The sequence below is a fragment of the Condylura cristata genome, unplaced genomic scaffold (genome assembly GCF_000260355.1).
Source record: "Condylura cristata isolate star-nosed mole 26May11 unplaced genomic scaffold, ConCri1.0 scaffold00005, whole genome shotgun sequence".
Taxonomy (NCBI): Eukaryota; Metazoa; Chordata; class Mammalia; order Eulipotyphla; family Talpidae; genus Condylura; species Condylura cristata.
In genome coordinates, this window is record NW_004567106.1 from 30,703,065 (window position 1) to 30,721,013 (window position 17,949).

General features: G+C 37.5%; 1 protein-coding gene across 1 annotated transcript in view; it reads left to right on the plus strand.

Annotated features, from left to right (window-relative positions):
• The window catches only part of CCDC129 (coiled-coil domain containing 129), a 64,398-nt gene that overhangs the window by 9,315 nt on the left and 37,134 nt on the right, over positions 1-17,949 (plus strand). Inside the window, exons 2-6 of the mRNA XM_004677142.1 lie at positions 5,159-5,210; positions 6,169-6,255; positions 8,187-8,389; positions 11,442-12,016; positions 16,274-16,331. Coding sequence (XP_004677199.1) covers positions 5,159-5,210; positions 6,169-6,255; positions 8,187-8,389; positions 11,442-12,016; positions 16,274-16,331 — 975 coding nt within the window. The remainder of the gene's footprint in view (positions 1-5,158; positions 5,211-6,168; positions 6,256-8,186; positions 8,390-11,441; positions 12,017-16,273; positions 16,332-17,949) is intronic.

The window sequence follows — 17,949 nt, forward strand, 5'->3', positions numbered from 1 at the left end:
CACCGTGTCATGTTTGGAAGCAAAGGTGGAATTGTATCTATCAAATAGGGTGTGATCAGGTTATAAATGCATTACAACCCAGAGAGATGGACTTACACTGATGTCTTAAGACAGGGATGGCCAAAAAGTCAAAAGATAAGTAGCTGTAATTGGGATCTATGTTGGGTGGGATCTTGAAACAGTAACTTTGTTTACCAGAATGATTAGTGATTAGCCCTGGGGAGCTAAGCAAGTGTCTCACATGTTTGCCATCTCTGCTGTCATAAGTTAGGAATGGCTTCTGTGAAGAGAAGCGACAGGGTCCAGCTTTTATCCTGGCAATGGGAAGAAAGTGCAGACCTTGGGAAGAAGCTTGCGGGAACTCAGGCTCGTGGTGAGGAGGGTGTGGGCTGCGTGTCAGTGGTGGAATGGAGAGAGGTCTACAACATTGGTTATTATCTGGAAAATAAGCACATATGTGGGCAAAGAAGAGCAAAGCATTACAATTGGCTTTAAGGTTTGAGCATGAATGTCAGTAACCTTCTCTGTTTTTATAATAATTTAGGTTAATAATTTACCAACAGAGCTAAATAAACCTTGTTGACTGTTACTCCTAAATGTCTTGGTCATGCAGGAGTTAAATATACAGAAAGCTACAGAATGCTATTATTTTGGAGCCCTGTGAAAATGTAATTTGATTAGTCTATTGGACGATATTCCAAAGAACCAAATGTCTTCCATGAATCAGTCAGAAATGCTTAGGAAAACCAAAATAAAAATTGCTTTCTAAGCCAATAAAGGTGCTAATTAGTGCCTTCTGCATATCTCACTACATCTTCTCCAGTAATACATTTTGCAGGGTTAAGTGCGGTGTCTGCTGCTTCAGATGGCAGAAGTCCACCTAACAGTAGGGAGAGTGGCTGGAGACTCGAGGATCTAAAAGAGAATCAGAACTGGCATTTAACCCATGTAATGGGATATTTTGAGTAGAACAGGGAAAATTATTTCTTACTTTAATTTTCTTCCAAATCAACTCTTAGGAAATTTGGGGATAGTAAGACCGTTTCTTTTTCTTTTTTCTTTGTACCCCAGTGCATTTGTAGAGCAAAGTTTGACATTAAAAACCTACTAAGGGGGGGGGGCCCTCCCTGGTGGCGCAGGCGGGTTAAAGCACAGCACTAAGAAGCTAAAGCCACTTCAGCATGAGTTTGATCCCCGCCTGCCCGGGAGGTGACCACATGGCGCGGCAGACTTCTCCTGACCCGCCCGCTGCTCCCCTCAGCAGTGCATTTCGTCGATCTGCCTGTTCTGTTCCCCACTCTCTCTGGTGAATCCTCTCACTGCCCCTGAGCCTCTGGCCTGCACCCCAGTTCTGTATGCACAAATAAATAAATCTTTAAAAAAAAAAAAACCTACTAAGGGGGACCCTCCCGGGTGGCGCAGCGGGTTAAAGCACAGCTGATCTTATAAATCAGCAAAATGGACAAAAACAAAACAAAACCACAAAAACCCTCTAGTGGACAAAGAAGAACAGTTTCATGCAGGCTTATAAAGAATATCAGGCTCCTGGATCCCAGAACTGAGAAGGTGAATCAGGAAAGGAAACAATACCCATGAGCATGACCCTTGGTCTTGCGGAGCTGGGGAATGCCAAAGGGCAAGCAAGCAGTGGATCTAATACATTTCTTTTTTAAAGATTGATTTATTTATGGGGTACAGGCCAGAAGTGCAGGGTGGTGAGAGGCTTCACTCAACAGGCAGATCGATGAAGTACACTGCCAAGGGGAGCAGCGGGCGGGTCAGGAGAGGTCTGCCACGCCATGTGGGTCACCTCCAGGGCACGGATCGAACTCATGCTGAAGTGGCTTTAGCTTCTTAGTGCTGTGCTTTAACCTGCTGCACCACCAAGGAGAGCCCTGGACCTAATACATTTTTAATTATTTTAATTATAATTTTAAAAATCAGGCTTACTTTGTAAGTTTAAAAAATTATATCATTTTTTTTCTGGAGTGGTTTAGTTAAAACATCCAAGCTTGGCAACAGAGAAGGAAGAGTCTAAGGAGTCGTAGCAGTGGATGTAAAATATGTCTATAGTTCATTGAGGCTGGGATTCAAATGAGGAGAGTTAAATATGCCTCTTGTCCCCTAATTGTCAGTGACAGCTGACACTAGAGTATCTAAAAGAGAATCAGTTCTGGTATTTTAGCCTATGCTATGGGGTGTTTTGAGTGAACAGGGAAAATTTTTTTTCTTGCTCTAATTGCGGCCAAATTAACCCTTAGGAAACGTGGGGACAGTAAGACTCTTTTCTTCTTTCTTTGTAACCCCGGACTGTAAATTCAAAGATGAGTACACCCTGTTCCCAGCTGGTGCTGTAACTTCCTGAGAGACATCAGATCAGAGATACCCCCAACCCTTCCCTACCCCACTGTGATCTAGCCAGGTCCACTTTGCTCAGACCATAGAAAACATGTTACCTTTAGGGGCTTCTTTTCCTCTTTGGGGTTTCTTCCTGGACACCAGATTGCTGCTGAACAGGAGAGCAAGACAGCAGAATGGCTTCTAGAATCCCACAAAGATGCCCTGGGTGAAGGCCTGTGAATTTTTCGGGGTGACTAGATTGTCTGCAGGGCTAGTTTTCTGGTTTTGTTTTTGTTTTTGTTTTAATCAGCAAGGCTGAGATAAACTTCTCTTCAATATCTGAAAATGGATCCTTTGTCTCTGACAGATTGAGCAATTTGCTGTGGCCACCATGCCAGACCACTGGCCTGGATGTGCACATTCATTGACATGTTCTAGAAAACCAGAATAGACTGGAGCAGTGGCAAAAATGCTACCAAATCCCTGAGAAAAAAAAGGAATATTTTCAGAAAGCAGAAATACCCAGAAACTCCAGAGTTCTCTAGATAAGCTAAGCCAGCACAAAAAGAACAGGCTTTTATAAATTATATACAAAGCAGTCATGGAGGAGAGGATTATAGGAAGGGAGGCAGCGAGATATAGAAAAATTTTACTTAAAATGATATTTTATCTTACACTATGAGCAGCTTACTATTTAATTCATTATGATAGTCATTATAACATGACTGGTGAAAATTATGATGTGTTTGCCTCTACAACATGATTAACAAGGTGGCAAATCAGCTTTTTCTCATGTGACAGCTTCAATAACATGGCAATGTTTTCATGGTTTGAAAAGTTCTGAGGCTGAATTGAGTTTGGATTAGCTGCCATGGATTAGCAGTGTCTGCCTGCATGAGAGACTTGGTATTAAGAATGGATATTTTGCAAACTCCGAATCCTGGAGGTGCCACACAGGGTGAAAGAAGAGCTAAAAGAAAGATTGCCCCCATTTTCAATTATTAGAATTTTACAAAATAATTCCCCTACCAAAACCATATTAGCAAAACCACCGGTGCAAATGGACATATAAGCACAGAAGTTAGGGTTTTAAGCTCATTTCTAACTTGGTGCATTAAGTTTGGAGAGACCTTGTATTTTTAATTACATGCATATTTCTCACCAGGTATCACAAAGGACAGTTAAGAAATTTCACATATGTACTTTAACAATACTCATTCACCTTTATATTCTTTCCTCAATAGTGGCTCTCTGGGATGTTTTCATGAAGTGGTAGTATATTTTCCTCAAGTTAATAACTTAAAAAGTTTAGATATGTACCCTGATATTACTGTTTACACAAAATTCCACCTGTCACATTTATTCTAAACAAAGGACAGCAAATAAACTTTGCCTTATTCACTTAGTTGTCAGCAGTATTCCAGTTCTGAGAGCCCCTCAGGTGCTGCGAGAAATGACATTGATTAATGTCATGAGAGTGGTAGTCCGGGGGTCACATATATCCTCACCCTCTCATTTTTAAACCTTTATCATGAGCTACATAATTTACTCTTTCAGACAAGTGACAGAGTCACATCTCAATAATACACATCCAGTCTGTTTTTCCAAAATATCTCCCAACCTGCATTATCTTTTTTTAATTGCAAAAAAAAAAAAAAAGTTCTTACAGAAATGCTAAATGACAACACATCTCACGCATTTGCATCCAGGAGAGCAACACGAGAGGGGAAATAGGAAGACTAGTGAAGCTTCTGAGGACCTTGCCCGACTTTGGAAGACTTCCTTCTACAGACATCTGCCCCATGCCATGTCCTGATCAGGATCTGAATAGCCCAGAGCCTCCAACATCCAGCATTTAGCTCTTCTTGGCTGTCCTCAGCACCACTACTAGGCAAATGGACTTTCAGCATCTTCTTTCTTGCATTTACTTGTTTGTTCCTAAACTTCTAATGGTTCTTATGTCCTGATATTACCTATAAACACCTCATTTTGGTTTTTAAATAAGCTACAAGACCTTCTGTTGGCAGTGTGGTGTTTTGAAAAGAAATGACAGCACTACATTAAAATAAGCCGTGACATCTCCTAGCCATGATTTCTCTGAGCCTGTTTGCCTCTCTTTTCAGTGAGAAATAATACATAATTCTTGGATTTTCTATGAGAATTAAAAGAGATTTTTTGCATAGCATTGACACAATGAGGTTAATGCTAAAGAAATGGTAACTATTATTACTATAAACAATAACAAAGATAACACTATATTCCCAGATCTACTATTTTTGACTGTGATCATTAACTATTATACTTTCATTAGTCTCAATTTTCTCATTGAATAATAAGGATAAGTCATAAGTTATAAGGTTGTTGTAAACATTAGTATGGAAGTTGCTCAATAAGTATTGTGCTTTTATATTTTCTGTCTCATCTTTGCATCTCAGTTTAGTGTATCATGAGAGAAAATCTAGTTCCCTATAGCACTTACTAAAAACACTCTTCTTGCATGGCAATACCTTTCTAATTCATCAAATTCTTTCTATTCTTAAAAGTCTAAGATACATACCACTTTCTTCATGAAAACTTTGATGACTATATCATTCACCACTGACTTCCCTCTTCACTAAGCAAATACCGTATTTTTTCGAATACTTGTCACACAATCTAGCCATTAATTACTTTCTGTCTTTTTCGCAGAAAGAACTTGTATCCTATCCCATGCCAATTTCAGAGGTGGAAATCAATTGCACATTGTCCATTTGAGGATGAGAAAATCTTCCATGAGATGAAAAGAAGCTAAGTGTATCTCCCCTTTCTTTTTTTGCAGTTTCTTTGCCTGAACAAGGAATGGTTCAAATGACTGTGAAAGAATACATGAGGTAGGTGGCTGAGGCTGAGACATTTTGCACCAGTATTCCACGGTGGTGTCTTCATAGATGAAACAGGAGTGGGGAGCTCAATTGTCTGTTGAAACCAAAATCTCTTGTTCAGAAACATGAACTTTCTCGGTCTTAAGTACAGAAGCACCTGAACCAAGAGGCAAGAGCCCAGTCACTCTTAATACGTGGGGAAAAACTAAATCAAATTCAGCTGCCCAGGTGGGGAAATTTAGCTTCCTTAGAAAATTTGCTGTCTACAGTGTATTTTGTGATGAAATCCAACTTTGTGCCCATTGGTTAGTATATATGTTTAAACTACATATATGTAGTGATAACTGAGCTATATAAAATGGGACTATATTCTATATAGCATTGTTCCATTCTGTTTGAAAATGTTTTCAAATTATGTTGCAATGCCAGCCTCTTTGGGCAGAGGGACACTCACTTTTGCAGTAGCACAGGAGTTTTATACCTTTGCATATGGCTACAGAACCTAGAGGTTGTCAGCCAACTGTACGAACCCTCCACCACTAAGAGGTTTGATGTGGCGTCGCCTCAGTGGCTGTTCACTGTACCTCTTTCGCCTCAGTGGCTGTTCACTGTACCTCTTTCCCCATGTAATTTTAACTTTTCCTGAAAGTTGGTGCCTAGCAAAGCTGTGTTCCTGAAAGATTCCCCAATGATTTGCCATCTGTCAAAAGTGAGACATTCTATCAACTTTATAATGAGCACTAGCCAGCACCTAACACTTAAATTCTCACACCTTCTGTAACACTAGGTTCTTGAAAAGAGAAGCAGCACCTCTGATGCATGCTCTCTTCTTCAAAGGCGTGGCCATTGTGGGATTCCTAGAGAGGAATAGGAAATGCAAATGTTTGCTCTGGAAGGAAAGATGCACTAAGACTTCCTAGGAGACTCTAAATCAACATTGATATTTATCTTCCCCACCCCACCTTAGATCTCTGCATCAGTTTTCAGAAATTCCCACCTTATCCAGAGGGACCAGCTTCAACTCTTACCATTCTGCAGCAAGTATACCACAAAGGTATGTGATTTCCAGCTACTTTTCATCCAGAGAAATCATTCTGTGCCACAATGGGTTTCATGAAATTATAAATAGGCACTTGAGAAATACTTGTTGAATGAATGGATGAGAGAATGGATAAAGGATTTCTAAAGACCATTTTGCAAGAATGTAAGAGTCAATGAAGTTGGACTAAATATCTCTCAAAAGAGAAATGCTTAAATAAACTATTGGTCCACCCATCTGATGGAATTGTATGCAGCAATAAGAAATATATAGAGTTATAAACACTAATTTAAATTAATTTTCCAGTCATATTGTTAAGGGGGAAAAAGCAAGAAGCAGATAAGTATAGAAACTATATTAGCATTTATAAAGTGAATAGTGAAAACTGCAAAGAAATTTTACAACTATAGAGAAAATGTCTGTAAGTTACATATAGATTTACCAGGAAGGAGGTCAGGATTGTGACATTACTAGGGGGGAAATAAGGAGCTTTAGTTGTAGTTTAATTTTTTTTTAACATGATGAGTATCATTATTGAAAAATTAATAGAAATAGAAAGTTAATGGTATGGAAAATATGTTTAATTACAAGCTGATTCATTTTTACTTTCTTGTCCACAAGACTATGAACCTTTGAAAAGCAGGCGATGTCTTAGTTCCCTTTTGTACCTTAGGTACCCCGTGGAAAGTCTAGAATATGATAGATGCTCAATAAATATTTGTATAAACAGGATAAATTTTGTACCTAGCTGTCCATAAGATTATAGATTGCATCTCATGAGTAATTTAGATTTCTCACAGGAATTGTGTTCTCCTTTGAGCCTCTGCTATATTAAGGTATCACATGATTGGCACCTCTAGTGCACCAGCTCTTTCCAAAGGCTACAACATCCAAATGATGCCACTTAGGCCCACAGTGAAGTTCTTGGCCTCCCTATTCTCCATTGATAGAGTCAGGACCAAAGCTAGGGTTCCTACATCACATGAGAAAGTGTTAAGATGAGAATGGGCAGCATCTGGTAAATGAATCTGTCAGTGTGACTCTAGGTTTCAGTTGTTGGATGTATGAATGGCCAAGTATATGAGCTGTAATTATTCCAATGTAAATGAAGTGATGAGAGCAAAATTATTAAAACTATCTCAAATTAGCTCCTTAGTGTAGCAAGTAAAGGCAATGTAAACTTCAAAAAAGAACCTAGCAAATGTAGGAAGCCTTCATCAAACATTCCAATTCCAACAGCATCCTTGAGTTCTTAAAGTCATAGCAATTACCAAGAAGTATATTGGAACGAAGGTGGGATGTGGAAATATAATTTCCAGATAGCTGATGGTTATATTTTAAATGCCAGGCTGAATGAAACAATTTGATCAAAGCACTTCTTGTTTCTCAGTCAAGTCTGAAAAACCACAGAACTTATTTAAACCTTACCTAGGGACTTCAAATCATTATTTATAAACATCAGCCCTTATGATCTGCATCTAGTGAACCTCAGTAACCTGGGGAGCTGATGATGCCTCAGACAGACTCTTGTAAGTATTCTTCTGAGTCTCCTGGTTAGTGTTGTTTATTTTTTTCTTTTTCATCTCTTGCCATCAACTTCCATTTCTTTGTGGCTATCAGCGCACTACCTCTGATTATGTTCTCACAAGCTCCCTTCTCTGTCTAATTGAATGTTTTGCCTATTGTGAAACTGATAGTCAAATAAATAAAATCATTAATGTTGCATAGAAAATACAGGCAAGCAGGAAAGAGAGACTGAAAGGGAGTGGCAGACTGTCCTTTAAGTAAGTGTGGATGAGCCCTAACAAATGCACCACCTCTATCTATCCAGAGCCCCCTTTTCACACAATTTCTGCAAGGTTAATTAGTCAGAGTTCACCAGAAAAAAAATGGCTTTTAGTTAAGAGACCTGTTACTGGATAAAGATATTCATACTTTTACTGCAGCATTCCTGAATGGCTGGAACTTTGTGAGGAAGATCCAGTGGAGATTCTCTTGGATCTAGGGTTTGGTGCTGATGAGCCAGACATCTGCACACAAATCCCAGCCAGATTCCTGGGTTGTGCATCTGCAGCCAGAGGAATCAACACTCGTGTGTTTCTTGAAGCTCAAAAGCAGCGAATGGACATAGAGAACCCTAACTTGTATGGTAAGTGGGGGGGGGGGTCTGACTCAGCAGGGGTGAGTGATAGGATGAGTCACAGTCTGCACAGGGCTGGGCTGAGGTCTATGGGTAGGAGCAATCAGTCCCTTCATTGCAGTGACCCCAAACGAAGGTTGCCTTCGTCACACCATGTGGCCTTCGTCACACCATGTGTCCACATCTTGCTGGTGTTTGGGAAAATCGGGATCTACCCTTGTTATCCTCACTCATGGACTTGGCTCCACCATCTAAAAAGTTACTGGTTTCAATGATAGTAATAAGGCATTTTTTTTTAAGATTTGGTTTCTTTTTTTATGTTTACTTTAAATTTAAATTGACAGTAATTTTCATACCATATAACTTTGGGTATGTAAATGTAGATCATACTTGGTTTTTAAATTCTCCTGCTCAAAATTTCCACATGTTAAGTCTGGTCAGATTTCATTGTTCAAAATAAGCCAAGTGGCCAATTTCACCTCTAGAAGTAAAAATGTGCAATTATATTAAATGCCCAGGAGAAAGAAAGTAGGCAACTGGGAAACAGCACCACCATGTACCCTAAACATACACCTGGGAACTGACAAAGCCTAGCATGAGTCAGAAGGTCCAGCATTCATTTCCTCATCGATGAGGAACACCACTCCTTCCTCTATAAGCTGCTTGAGGTCGCTATCAATCAGCCATATCTCCAGATTCATGGACTAAAAATGCCAAAACTGGGGGCTCTCCCTAGTGCAGGTTAAAGCATCACACTATGAAGCTCTCTGCAGCCACTGCAGCACAAGTTCCATCCCTGGCCAAGGAGCTGACCCACATGATACAGCAGACCTCTCCTGACCTGCCCGCTGCTCCCCTTAGCAGTATATTTCAGTAGATCTGTCTGTTCTGTTCCCATTCTGTCTCTGGTGAATCCTCTCTCCCCTCACACCTCTGGCTTGTACCCCAGTTCTGTAAGCATAAATAAGTAAATCTTAAAAAAAAATTCCAAAACTTTTTAGGTATCATATCTGCTGTTATTTTCCCCCCACTGGTGGTCCAAGGATGCTTTTCTGTAGGATATTACTAATGATGTTCTTGGGATATTTACACTGTACTCAAGGGTTTTGGAGGAAAGATGCCTTGGAGGTGGCATTTACCTACTGCAGGATTTGTTTAATATGTCAGTCAAGGTGTGCTCTCTGTCTCCATGAAGGGATGCAGTGTACTGTATTCAAAGTCATTTCAGGTACAGAACTGCTCTCGGAGGCATGTTGAGGAACATCTCTGTGGAGTGGAGCTTGTAGACTTCTGAGCTGGGGGAAATGCCAAATTTCTTTCTGAAATAAATTCTCTTCAGTAAATAAATTCACTGAAAAGAAAATCAAGTGAGATGAAGTGTTTCCGTCAAGCAAATATCTGGAATAAAATTTTCAGTTAGATTTTTCATCTTTGTTTCTGTTTTTATGTAGGTAAAATAGGTCTCAAAAATCTCAGCACTGAGATTTAAAAGAAAATGGGGATGTCCACCAATAGAATTTGCAACCTAACATTTAGGAGAAATTAATAGTATTTTTGTGTTATCTCCTCCTCCAAGTCACGTAGAGATCCAAGTTCTTTGATCAAATCTTTATTTGGGCAGAATAATAACACTTACCAATATTTGAGGAGTTTTTGAGCTGATCTGTGAAGTAAACATTTTACAGAGGAAATTGACACATGGATTATAGGGCAACCAGATCTTGGCCTCTGATCAGTGCTCGCAGCTCACTCTGCTTTTTCACCACCTAACACTTTGCTGCTAGTACACATTAACTATTCTCATTCAACACTTACCCATACATTATGGATTCAAGAAAGCTGGGAAGGTCAAAAGTAAAACAAGTGATAATAAAATTAGCTGACTCTTTAAGGGCATAATGAAAATATCTCTCATTCAAAGTCAATACAAAAGGCTCTAACTTGGGGCCAGGAGAATCAATTGACTCATTGTTCAGTCTACCCAAAGGCAAAAAATAAAACACAGATATTATAATGTGCTCTGAATTGACTTAGCCAATTAAATTGATTGGTTTTGTCTTAATCTAAGTATAAAAGCCTGCTATGGGATGAAAATGAAAACCATCATAAAGAAGGAATTATGATTATATCATAACCTCAGGCTCACAAAAGAGATTTAGTTTCAACTAAAGCTGAATGCAGGAGGAAAATGTAATCAGAAATGCTTCTAGAGCTCCTCTCAGCCTTGAAGGAATATGGCAGTCCTCTGTGAGGACCATGTGTGGAGTGGATATTAGCTCATATATCCTCCATACAGGTAAAGGAAATAGGTAAACACAAAAATATGCTCATGGAAGAGTCAGTAGGATTTCTGTGATGGTGCAAACAGAACAGCAGATAAATCCTGCCAGTGTGGCCCTTGACCATTGCTGTCCTGTGTGATGTCTCTGGGGCTGAGAGAAGGCAGTGCAATAAAAACAAAACGTTCTCTTTCTCTTACCATGCTTTCATTATTTAGAGATGCCAAAAATATTTCTCACCACTTGTTTCAATGGCTGTGTGTTGCATTAATTCTCTCCCATGTTCTATTTATTGGTTTGAATATTGGCTTGATGACTGAGGTCAGACCTTCCAGAAAAAATTTACAAGAGATTCTGTTTTGTTTGGACAGGTAAATGGGTCTTCTTAGAAGATTGAAGACAATATATTCTCAGATCAAAAACTTAAATCACTTCTGATTTTACTACATGTACATGTTATTTTAGATGTGCATGATTTGGTAGGTTATTTTTGGAGTCTGAGATCAATTATTTTTTCTTGTAAATTAATAGTAATTCCTCACTTTACATCATTTGTTTTATAGAAGTTTCCATGTGAATGTTTTGAAGTTCCGTGAGAGTGGGGTAAACCCGTACTCACATTTCCTGTAACATGTTATTGGAAATGAATAGGGGAGTTGATTTCATAACTGAAGTTTAACGTCTTCCCCAATTTGAAAGTCACATGAGCTAAACATCCTCCTTCATTTTAACTACACTTAAAAAACTCAGTCTGCAAACTGTATGTTCTTTGTGTTTTTTAGGTCGTTTCCAACAGTTGAAAATGCTGAACCATGTGGCCAATGCCTTCTCATCTTTGCTGAGTGAGGTTAATGTCCTCCAGAACAAAACAGAAGAAAAAAATGGAGAAGAGAGTGTGCAAATATCCTTAGGCAGGGAGCCCAAAGAACAGCGAAGAAGAATGGGCAAACTTTTCAAGAGAGCTTCAAAGCAGGAAGGAAGGAGGAATTGCAGCTCAGAAGGGTGGCGGTCATTGAAGATGAGAAACAAATCTTTCATCACCTCTGAAAAACCAGGAGCATGTGGAGAGGAGTTACCAGCATCAAAAAATAACCATGTCCAGAATCATTTGTCTCAATTAGCAGAACAGGCACCTCTCCAAGCCTGTGATGACTTGACATCTGATCACCCCCCCTGGGCACTTCTGAGTAAGCAATGGCCTCACTCATCGAGGGCAGCCAAGCAGACTCCTCCTTGCTGTGTATATAATGGCTCAGTCAAAGAGAGAACACAAAAGGAGAATTCAATTCAGATGGACAAGCTCAAGAACTTGTTTTGTTGTGATGGCAATGGACCAGACTCCTTTGAAATGGAAGAGGTCAGTGTTATAACTAAGCACTCAACTTCTAAGGGAAATAACCCTCACCAAGACACATTTTTTCCTTCCAGTCCACCATCTTTCAACCACTTAGCCCTGCATCTTATTGTTCTAAGCTCCTGTTTAGTCCAGGATATTAGGGTCCTTCTAATAGCTTCCATCAGAATTAGACTAGTATGTACCTAAACTTTGCTCTCTCTTATTCTCTATTTATTTATTTATTTATTTTGTTCAAAATTAAGTCCACAGGTCATTTCTGACCTTGCCTTGCTATTTTATTATGCATCTCAGCAATTTGATATCTACTATCTGCTTTTCCATGTTTCACTTTCCTTGAGGGTAAGTTCAACTACTTCCCACTAAGAGAAATTTGCCCTTCCCAGTCCTCTTCTTTCTCCAGCTTTGGCAAGGTGAGCTTATTGCAGTGAGAGTAACCTCCCTGGTGAGACTGTCTGATCCCAAGGACCAAGAGATGTGCTTGGAAATATTTCCCTCATGATGCTGAATGCAGGAACTTGGGCAAAGTAGAGACTTGTATTTGGTATTTATACCACTGTATTCAAGTGGTATTTTATTTGCTTGCTTACTTTGGGTTTGATTAATATTGACATAACTTGACCATCATCTCACATATTCACTGCTCATTCATCCCCATCTTCACTCACACACTAATCTTTAACCCCATTTAGATGACTTTCTTACCTACAATATAGATAGACACATATTTTTACTTATTTCCCTGTTGTTTAATGTAATTATAAAAGAAGTACATTATACCTAGGCTTCTTCCCTCTTTATAGTAAATTGTGGACAAGTTGGACCTTTTTATACATATTTTAAGCCTTCTCCTTTGGGACATTTATACTTCAAGCACTCTGGTGAGCTCTGGACACAGTCTCTGTCCTCAAAAGAATCACTTCCCAGTGGCAGGGAGGGAGTACAGAAACCACTTACATATAAAGGACAGTGACAGCCTCACGAATGTGCTTTCAAAGTCACTATGTAGAGATGCTTGGTAATCTGGAGGTAAGCAAGAAATTAAGTGATTCTTAACCAGTTAGGGGACTGTAAGAACTTGTGGGAAATGATGCTCATAAAAGAATAGGAGTTACGAGAGCATGGAGGTAGTACTCTCCATCCCACAAAGATATTAAAATTGCCTCAAAATATAATCATGTACTTAATGACAGCCAGGCTTTAAGAAGCGAATCATTAGGTGATTTCAGCGTTGTGCAGGCATCATAGGGTGTAAATACACAATCGTCAATGTCGGTGCTACCTCTAGTACACCTGAGGCTGTCTGGCCTAGCCTTGGGTGTCACCACTGTATTTATGATCCACTGTTAACCACAATATTAAGCAACACATGTCAGTATAGAGCTGCTTAAGATCCTAATGTCTATGTAAATATGTTTAGGGATGCACATGTCTTATGTCAAAAATAATTTTAAATAGTAGCTTAAAATGAATAAAAATTGCAAAGGGTCAAATAAAAACAAATCCGTGGTCACTGCCCAGATTTGAAGAAGTGAAGTGGCACTGAAAAAGTGTTTTTATTTAGTTCATCTTGCAAAGATTATTTAATGACCAAACTAATAATTAAATTACTATAATGCATATCAGGAAAAAATGTAATTCACCAGTCAATCTGTTAGATTAAGTAGGATCCAAACAAGAACTTTCACCAAAAGCCAGATCATTGTCAAGTTTCACTAGACAACACTGTGACTTTAGTTAAGATTCTTCCACTTCCCTTAGAGACACAAATGTTCATTGAATATGAATTTATATGTGAATGAACAGGAAGTGGTAAATATATTCAGCATAAGCATCCTAGGACCTTTGCAGCATGTACTTCCAAATACTCTTAAAAGAGTGAAATTTGAAGAAAAGTGACATTAGTATAAATTGGGAGAGAACAAACTCAGACATCAAAAGAAAACAAGCTCATATGGATTTTGGGGCACAAAGCAGGCATTGAATACAAAACTTTGTTGAATGAGTAAATTAGTGTAATAAGTATTTGATAACATTGCTTTAGTTAGTCGCTTCCATAGAAAAACAGGATAGTCTGTTGAATCTCACAGTCAATTTAATTAATAGTCTTTCTTTAATATTTTTGTCCAGATTGCATATGTGTGAGGCTACACGTGTATTTAATGCAAAAATAGACTTAAAAATAAACCTTACTATTTGAATTTTTTTTTCTAAAAAAGTATACTTCAAATACTACCTCCTCATGTCACAGACTGAAATAAAAATATTTGTTTCACCCAGTACCGATGGATAAGTAAATGAAGCATGGGTAGGTTGCATCTTAAACAGCAGCTAAAGCCAGATTTAGTAGTCATTTTTTCAATGGCAAATTTTAAAATATAATTATAAGAAATGAAAAAATATGTGTAAATTGGCAGATTTTCATGACATTTAAAACATGAGCCAATGTATTTAAATATCTAGATATCAGACTTTTCAACTGTGATTGGCCAAATTTGGCCCCCCAGATCAATCCATGTTTTCTTTGAAGTCCTACTAAAAGGCTGAATTTGGCAATATTTGACTCACTTCTCAAAATTATGATTCCAACAGAATTGTGCATAGATTTTTAATGCAAAAATCAACATATTTTGTGTTTAATTTTATTTAGTAGAATCGAATCTGTTCCTTTTCCTTTCAATTCCCAAACATATTAAGGGAATTTAAAATTTATGAAATTTCTGCAATTATAAACTCAAGGTAGGATGTTTCTTTATATTGGCAATATATTTGGAATTGTTAGTACTCATTTGTTATTTTATTTTTTTCAATAGACAAACATGTAACTTAATGGCAATAGTGGATCTTTCTCCTTGATAATGGTCACAATCAAATAATTATTTTATATACTTGAAAATTTATATGATGCTCTCTGATTTAAGTTGCAAAGTCAATAAAAATAACAATAAAAAGTGGGTCCATAAAGTACTTTCTTTGAAAAAAAAAAGGTGAAGAATTGAAAAAGGAATAAATATTTCTTCTTGCATTGCTGAGCTATAACCTCGGGGTCTTCTTTTTATTCTGGGTTAAAGGTAATTTTGGGTATAGATACCACCATGTTTTAAAGGTTTACATTCCTTAAGCTAGCTTTCAGTATTCGGATATCAATCCCAAGTAAATAGTGTAACATGTAGAAATAGATGTAAGTACAAGAACTCCCATCTCAGCATTCTTTCGTTTTTTATTTAAAGATTTTTATTTAGTTGTGCATGCAGAACTGGGGTACAGGCCAGAGGTGCAGGGGCAGTGAGAGGATTCACCAGAGACAGAGTAGGGAGCAGAACAGGATCACTGAGGAAGTACACTGCTGAGGTGAGCAGGGGCGGGTCAAGAGAGGTCTGCTGCGCCATGTGGGTGACTTCTGGGGCAGGGGATGGAACTCAAGCTGAAGTGGCTTTAGCCTTCCAGTGCTGTGCGAAGCCCATTGCGCCACCAGGGAGGGCCTCAGCATTATTTCTGTGTGCAAAATTTAGAAAACATTCCAAGACTGGAAGAATTTTTGCATAAATTGATACCCCTTCAAAATACAGCCTATTGCATAGTCATTAAGGAACCTCTTTTCAAAGAAGGTTTATGAATTTCTTATGAAAAAAAATTGAATTTTTTAGTGAAAATGCAGATATTTGACTATATCTGGAATAAATATATTAAAATATGAAGAAAAAAATTCCAAAATACTACATAGCTCCAGGCTCACCTTCTTTAAATTTTGGGTTTAGTAAGTTTCTATAATAAGCTATGTTATTATTTGTAAGTAAACATTTATTATTTTAGTTTTAGCAATAATTATATTTTATTAACAGTAGCATTAATTAATTTCTAAAAAGAAAAATTTTAAGTAAATTCCACTCTACCAATTTGAAAATTAAATTTTCTTTGAGTTCTATATTATGGATTTTATGAATTGTTCATAAATTTTCTAAGTGATAAATCTTTTAAAGAGCTAAAATTAAATATGGAAAATACTTGCTTTCTCCAAAAAAATCCTTGGGAGCAACAAAAAAAAACTGTAATAATAATATTCCCTTTCCTGAACTCCACTCCTTTGAAACTTTCTTATGTGTTTGTATGCTATCTGCCTGCAAAAAGGCTATAAACTACTTGAGTTCAGAAATCATATTTATTCCTTTTAGCAGTATCCAGTGAACACTTATCATATGTTGATAAAATAAATAAATAAATAAATTTTTCTAACACAACTGATCCATTTTGGTATCTCAGGTCCAGAGCTTTGAAGAAGAGACTGGTAATCCACTTGATGTAACTCCAGGAACTCTAGGTAAGAATTCATTAAGTTATGCTGTTTCGTCAGTGGTCCTTCAAAAAAAGAATGTAAATAAATGGTACTCAATTTTCTTAATATGTTGAATTTAACTTATTTACATGAGATACCATACCAACTACTGTTATCTCTGCTACTATTATTTCTACCTACTTCTATTTTAAGAAAACGTATTAGCAATGTAAATCTCAATGCAAATTTCAAAATATTTACAACAGAAATGTTGGCTATCACTAGGGCTAAAATAATAGCTGTCTTGTCCAATATTAACTGTCTATATTCCAGTCAGGGTAGTAGACTGGACATAGGGCTAGTAGTAACTCAGCCAAAATTTTCTTCCTCCTATTGCTAGCAGCTTGTTATTACATAAATCGTGTCATCTTACTGGGCCTCAGTTTTCCATCTGAAGAGATAAGTGCACAAAAAGATTTTTAAATTTCTCAGTTCTTTTCTTTCAGTTTCATTGAGAAATAACCTTGTTTCAGGGTCCTGTGAGTGACTTAGCTTCCATATATTGCTAAGTGACCATAAGCTTAGGAAATATCCAGCACCTCCTATCGTCATCAAAAGAAAAAAGTGAAAACTTTTAGAATTTACTCTCTTAGCAAATTTCAAATATCCCTCACAGCAATGTTAGCTATATTCAACATATTCTACATTACAACCCAGGACCCAGTTAACTTATAACTAGAAATGCAAACCTTTTGATCCCCTTCACCTAGTTTGCTTCCACACACCCATCCTAGCAATCATTTTTGTAGCTATGAGTTTGTTTTTTCATTCAACTCCCCCACCCCATTTTAGTGAAGATACTTTTTCAAATTCTCTGCCATAAATTATAATCTAATTAGGGAATCATCTGACCTTCATATTAAATTTTCAGTAGAAACAAGTTGCCTAGATGAACCTTTCCAAATCATTTCATAGAATGACTCTATCTTGTCCTGGATGAGAGCCTTTCTCTCATCCTGGTTCTTATGCTCCCGTTCAGCCATCACTGTGGCTCAGCGTTTCCATGATCCTATAGCAGAGCTAGAAGTAGACTGGAATTAGTGAAGCAAAATAAAGCAGATGAAGCTAGTACATTTCCTGGAAGAAAATATGCAAATTTTTAATTTAATTTAGTGTGGTGTCAAACACATCTTTTTCATTACAAAGTGTATGTATGGGCCTCATTTTGCTAAATGCTGTTTAGAAATTATGCATTAGTAATTATAGGGTCCCGCTGATTACATAAATTGTTATCCTGCTCTTTGAAGTAATTACCACATAACCTGCATTGAGGTTTATAAGACAAAAATAAGCATCTGTTTTCCATCTAATTGAATGCTTCTCAATGAAGCTAGAGGTCCCCTTGCCAATAGAAACTGCCTTCCTTGACATTCAATTACAAGGTCTGCAGATATCATGTAAGGCACCCCAATTATTCCAAAAAAAAATTATTTGCAAAGTTAGGCAAAAATATTATTCTACATTTAACTTTAAATTGAGAAAGCAAAGTAAGAATACAAACAGGAACCTAATGGAGATTTTATTAATGGGATTTTATTATTTTCAAAAATAATGTTGCTAATCCAAGAAAAATAATAATGGAAGAAATTTAATAAAACTAGTT